Raw genomic sequence first — 6,089 nt, forward strand, 5'->3', positions numbered from 1 at the left:
CCCCCCTCACACACACACCCTCATACACACACACACACCCTCACACACACCCTCACACACACACCCTCACACACCCTCACACACACACACCCTCACACACACACACACACACACACTCAGATACACACAAGTGCATTTACTGCCCTGGAAGGAGACAGAGCCTGAAGTGGGGGAGCAGGAAGAGCACAGCATGGCAGCCGGGAGCCGTGGCCAAGGGGCTCTGAGCCCGACCCTGAGCTGCGCTGGCCCCAGCTCATGTAAAAGAAGCAAAAGGCACCTTCTGTCTCCAAGAGAAGCCATGAGAGGCAGTGGCGGTGAGGATGACCACTGGGCCCTGTGTGGGCCAGGCACCTGGCGAGGCCCCGTGGGCACAGGGAAGGAGGCATGGCTGCCAGGGCTTGGCGTCCTCACTGCCTCTCTCCCGGCACCCTGGCCGACTCCGGGTTCAGCGGCCAGGTGCAGGGAGCGGACGGGCCTGGGCCGAGTCGGGCCTCGCGCTCACTGTTCCCCTGTGCCGCTCCTCCTCATCAGGCTGGTAGAAGACAAAAGGTTCTTTGCAAGGAAAACACCACTGTTAGGACAGTGCCAGGAGCTGCGATGACAATTTAGGGAAGTTTCTGCACTTCCTTCCGTTTCTGGCATCGATCTGCTGGAACTAGGCCAAGCGATCAAGTGTCCTGTTCCAACAACCAGCCCTGGGACCTTGGCTGGACTGTTCTCCTCACCCCTGGGGACCTCCTGGGGGCCGGAGGAGGTCATGGCCGAGCTGAGTCCCTCAGACGCGGCCTCACTGCCCACACCAGCACCTCAGGCCCGCTGGGTTTTCCACTGGATGGGGTCTTCTCCGCGTCTGCAGCGTCGGGGCGTGTAGTGTGCTGTCTGCAGCCGGGCTCAGACGAGCAAGTGTGAAGCCATTTTGGAGCCGCCGGGAAGGGGCTGGTGTCTCTTGGCCAGGAGACGTGGGCAGTAAGGATGGGCGGGGGAGGCTTCCTCCCTAACCCTAACCCCTCGCCTCCTCGCTCACCCTGCCTAGGCATGCTGACTTCTCCGCTGCTGCACCCTCCCTGGCCGTGTGCTCTTCACCTGTCTCTACGTGGACAGCTCCTTCAGGGCTTGGCTTCTGAGAGTCCTTCTGAGTCCCTCCCTGATCCCCGCCTCAGCCAGGCTCCCCTGAGACAGGCTTGTAAGGCACCCCTTTGTGGCATTTTGCATACCTGGACTAGCTATTATTATTTTCAATTGAGGTGGAGTTCATAGAACATAAAACTAACCCTTTAAAGCGCACACTTCAATGTCACTTAGTACGACCACCACCTGTATCTAGTTCCTGATCATTTTATCACCCCAGAAGGAGGCCTGATACCCACTGGGCTTCTGCTCCCCATCCCCTGCCCGCCCCCCTGGACTGCTGAGGTGAGTTTCCCACAGGGATTTTACCATCCGCCTGCCTGCTCCCCCCACCCCCGGGGGAGCACTGCGTGCAGCAGGGACCCGAGCAGACAGCTCACCTGCGGCCACGAAGAGGATGCCGGCGCTGAGCACGATGTTGTTCTTGCGGCTGTAGAACCTGCCGGCGCCGATGCAGAGCCCACCGAGCAGGAGCAGGATGGTGCTCAGGATGGGGAAGACGCTGGAGGCGCGGACGATGCCTGGCCGGCAGAGACAGAGCGGAGAGGCTGTGAGGCCGGCCCTCCTTACGGGCCCCCCTGGGGGGCACGGGGGAGCCCCCTGACCTTGAAGGCTCCCCTCTGGCCCCGCAGACCCGAGGTGGGGAGGGCGTGGCTGGCGGGGGGCGGGCTGGGCCAGCAGGTGACGCCCCCGGCCTACGGTCTCTCCCTCGTGTGCCGAGTGGCCTGCGGTCACCTCTGCCCAGGTCGCTCTCAGCCTCTCCCTGGGTGTGGGTCACACTTCTGCCAGCCAGACGGGAGGAGAGCCCCTCAGTGCCCCCAGGGAGGCCACTCAGAAGCTGTGGGAGGACCCCTCACAGCGTCCTCCTTTGTGGTAGTTTATTATGGCAGCCTTAGGGAAAGAACAGGCTGCCTTGTCAAGGTTGTGTGAGAATCTGTGGAATAAGATACACAGAGCACTTAGCCCTAGGTCGGCTCCCGGAGGGCCTGGCTGGGAGGAAGGGCAGGGGCGGGGGGAAACGGAGCGCTGAGCTCGCCTCCCAGCCCAGTGGAAAGGCCGGCTCATGGGACTGGAGTGCTGGAAGGACTCCCTCGCGAGCCAGCTGAGGGGGTTTGGTGCTTTCAGCCTCTGAAGGCAGCGCTTGTCTCCCTGTTTGTAAGCCCACCAGTGTATGCCCTGCTGCACAGAGAGGGGTTTGTGTGGGGCATCAAATGAGGCTCTTCTTCCCACACCGCCCCCACCCCCAGCCTTCTTGCAGCCGCCGCCCTGGGGGAGGTTTCCTGTGGGCTTCTGAAACGCTCCTCTGATGTGCGCTGGCCAGCATGGCGGCCGGGGCCCTCTCAAGGCCTTAGTCCTGCGGTGGGTCCGAGGGGCTGGAGGCGGGAAAGTCTGGAGCCTCTAACGTCGCTTAGGTCAGCCAGGCCCAGAGCCGTTGTGCACCCTGCCTGCCTGTCGTGTGAGGGCCATCCCTCACCACATGGGCTCGTCTGGAGCGCTGGACATGTGGGCGCCAACCGAGGGGCAGGCCGGGTCTTGCACAGAGCAGGGCCGATGTCCAGCCCACTCCCGGCCGCATCCAGCCCTGGCAAGGGTCTGCGTCTGCCCAGAGGCAACCGTGGGCTCTGGCAGCCCCCACACCAGCACTTTGAGGTTAGCACAGAAACCCCCCACCGAGCCTGAAATGCGGAGCCTGGGAAAGGGGGGGGGGGCCAGGCCCAAGGCAAGGGGGACAGGGATGCCAGAGGCCAGTTGGGCTGGCGAGAGAGAAATGGCAGGGAATCAGCGAACACAGTTCGGCTGGCTGAAGTGCCCAGGACCTTGGCCTGTCCTGGAATATTACCTACTTCCTGTCTAGTTCTTCCTTAGACTACTTCCTAAGCTTACGGTTATCTGCTCTCTGGAGCTCAACTTCAGGGCCAGTTCTCGTTGTTTCTGCAGCCTTTGAGGGGAACACCAGTCCCTTGATGGAGATCAGCTCTGCCCTCCCCACTCCACCAAAACTCGAGGTCACAGTCCTGGAGGCAGCACCCTTCTCTTCCCTGGGCTCCTTAATGAACCCACTGGTCTCCCCACAGTGCACCGTAGAGGAAGCGTTTCCTTCTCAGGCTGTTAGCTTCCATCGCTGACGTGCCCTCATTTCATTTGGGAAAACACTGCTGGGTGCTCCCAGCCTCACACCTGGCCCTGAACACCCTGAGGGGCTTGTGGGCAGTGAGCCTGGCCCCGGGCACCCCGGGGGGCTGGTGGGCAGTGAGCCTGGCACCAGGTACCCCGAGGGGCTTGCGGGCAGTCAGCCTGGTGCCAGGCACCCCAGGGGACTTGCAGGCAGTGTGAGCCTAGCCCCAGGCACCCCAGGGGGCTTGTGGGCAGTGTGAGCCTAGCCCTGGGCACCCCGGGGGCTTGCCGGCAGTGTGAGCCTGAGGCCGGGGAGTGAGTGGGCAGTGAGTGGGGGGCACAGGCTCGGTTTGCTGCTCCTGGTCCTCGGCCACCTTTCTCCCTTCTGCCCTGCGCCTTGGGCGGCTGACACCAGGGACCGGATCATGGGGGTCCCTTCACTCTGGCTTTGGAGACATTACTGCCTTGGCTCCCTCCTGAGGACGAGGACGGGGCTGAGGTGGCTGTTTCCCTTTGTCAAGCCACAGCTCCTTCCTGGCGGCCCGGGCCCCACAGCTCCTCTGGTCCAGGAGCCTGTACCTGCCTCTGTCGCCCATGCAGGCCAAGGGCCAGGGGTCCTTCTGCTGCCCCCGCCTGTGTGCTCACTGCCCCTCCCCCATCCCTGCACATCTCTGTAATCAGTCCTTCACTAAACGCCCTTCCTTCCTCCTGTCTGAGCACCTCCTCTGCTCTGGCAGGGACCCCAGGAAGCCATGCGTCTGACCTCTGGGCTGACGTGTCTTGGGGCCCATCCAGAGATGCTAGCCCTCTGGGGACCAGGGTGGGGGCAGGGCAGGAGGTAAAGAGGAAGAGCCAGGGCCAGTTAACCTCAAGCTCAAGCGGGAAGTGGGAGGGAACGGATGCCTCTCTGGTGTCTCCTTCCCCACAGTCCCAAGTCCCAGGGGTGGAGCAGATCTGCCCCCAGATCCTCGGGAACCATCTGCCGGCCCTGGCGGGCTCTGAGTCAGGGCTGAGCACCAGTGGCCGCCCTAGACGGCTGTGCAGCCCGCACGCCACACAGCTCATGGTGTTAATCACGGCAGGGTCTACGCCAATGCCATCCCCTAGTTGTGCAGTGCGCAACCTGCACAACCGTCTGCGGCAGCCCTGTGGAAGGCATGTGGTTCAGCACTGACCCCCAGAAAGCAGAAAGAGAAGACAGGCCGGAAGAAGAGCAGAAGGGGAGGGGGAGGGATAGCAGGCAGATCCGCGACATTGTTTCCGGTTCTGGCTCTGGACTCCATGGGAACCACATGCTGTTCTCTTTCACGAGATGACTCAGAACCAGTCCTTTCTCTTAGAAAAAACAGTCCATAAGCAGGTGCAGAGTGAACTGTGTTCCCTCTGTGGCCGCTGGTATCGATTCTCCATAAATGAAGCCAGCCCAGCTCCCGGGGGAGCAGATGGGAGCAGCTCTGCGTGTGTCTGGGCTGATGTGGAAGGGGAGAACGACTTCAAAACCATGCTGTTTTTCCGTTTCCAGGTTCCTCCCCCGGCTGAGGCTCCATCTTTCCTCCCAGGGAGGTAGCCACAGCCCGGGGATGAGATCTGGATTTGGGGCGTGGGGCTGGCTTTGTCCTCTGACTTCTGGTTCCCATTTGGGGGCCATCCCCGTCTCAGGACTTGGGCAGGGGGCTCAGGGGCAGAGCTGGGGGCTCCACCAGTTGGTGCTGGAGAGGCTTGAGGCCCATGGACCCGAGGCTGGTCCCACAGGCCGCCTGGCACCCGCCGGCTGTCTCAGTGTGCGATTTAATCCGACTTGTCAAGAGTAGATTGCTGGGTAGGGGTGGAGAGAAGCAGGCAGGTCCAGTGCTGGCCGGGCGGTATCCTTGGGGTGTCTCAGCCCCCCGGGGATGCTGGGCCTGGGCTAGCCAACGTTTCTAACATCCTTGCCTCAGAACCAGCTGTTGTGATCAGCTCCTCTGAAGACAGCAACTTGTAGCAGCCCTGGGCAGTGGGACGCCCCACCCTCCTCCCCTCTTGCCAGCCCCGACCTGGTGTGTCCTCCCAGCCAGTAACTGCACGGGGGTGACCAGCATGTCATAACAGGCCTAACCACACCCCATCCTCTGAAGTCAGTATCCTGAGTCAGAGGGGAGTGTCGGGAGCACCAGGGACCGGCACCTCTGCACTCCTGGGGCCCATCCTTCCTCCAGCGCCTGCCTGCCTCCCATCCCCCATCGCACACCCGGGCGGAGGCCGGGTCCTGACACTCACGGAGCAGGTACTCCGAGCTGTCGTGGTCGTAATCATTGTCCTCGGGGAAGTGGTTGATCCGAAAGCAGTGTCCTTTATAGATCCCTGGAGGAGCAGAGGAAAAGAGCTGTGTGAGCGTCCCAAGGGCCCCCACCTCTGTTCACCCAGACTTGCGTGCTGTGTGTACCCGGCTCTGGGCAGGCCCTGGGCTCGGGGGAGCAGAAGGGCAGCCCAGGCATGACGGGGGCGTGGGCAAGGGGGTCGGCGCACAGAGGCAGACCACTCAGTGGGGAAGGTGCCCACGGCTGGCCATATCCCTCCATTGGGTCCTGAGCTGCTGCCTTCAGAGCTGGGGTGCTGGTCTCCAGGGCCCCTGTGGGGCAGGCTGGCCTTGGTCAGGACAGTTGGGGACAGCTAAGGGTGTCAGGGATGGCACCCTAAGTGGGACACGCTTCGATGGCATGCTCTGTGTGAGTCAGGCACGAACGACTTAATTACCTACCTCATCTCTGTAGAATGAGGACTACCACTTGCCTCTCCTCCTGGGACCTGAGCTGACACAGAAAGGCCTGCAGATGCCTCCTGGCCCACGGTGATGGCTCAGGGGAGAG

General features: G+C 62.4%; 1 protein-coding gene across 1 annotated transcript in view; it reads right to left on the reverse strand.

The window, feature by feature from the left end:
• Positions 1-5,717, reverse strand: part of CACNG4 (calcium voltage-gated channel auxiliary subunit gamma 4) — a 9,424-nt gene extending 3,707 nt beyond the window's left edge. The window contains exons 1-3 of the mRNA XM_040244309.1: positions 5,666-5,717; positions 5,500-5,583; positions 1,509-1,649 (exon numbers count right to left, since the gene is read on the reverse strand). Of these exons, the coding sequence (XP_040100243.1) occupies positions 1,509-1,649; positions 5,500-5,583; positions 5,666-5,717 (277 nt within the window). The remainder of the gene's footprint in view (positions 1-1,508; positions 1,650-5,499; positions 5,584-5,665) is intronic.
• Positions 5,718-6,089: the final 372 nt, after the last annotated feature.

This window comes from Oryx dammah, unplaced genomic scaffold, assembly GCF_014754425.2.
Source record: "Oryx dammah isolate SB20612 unplaced genomic scaffold, SCBI_Odam_1.1 HiC_scaffold_8, whole genome shotgun sequence".
Lineage (NCBI taxonomy): Eukaryota > Metazoa > Chordata > Mammalia > Artiodactyla > Bovidae > Oryx > Oryx dammah.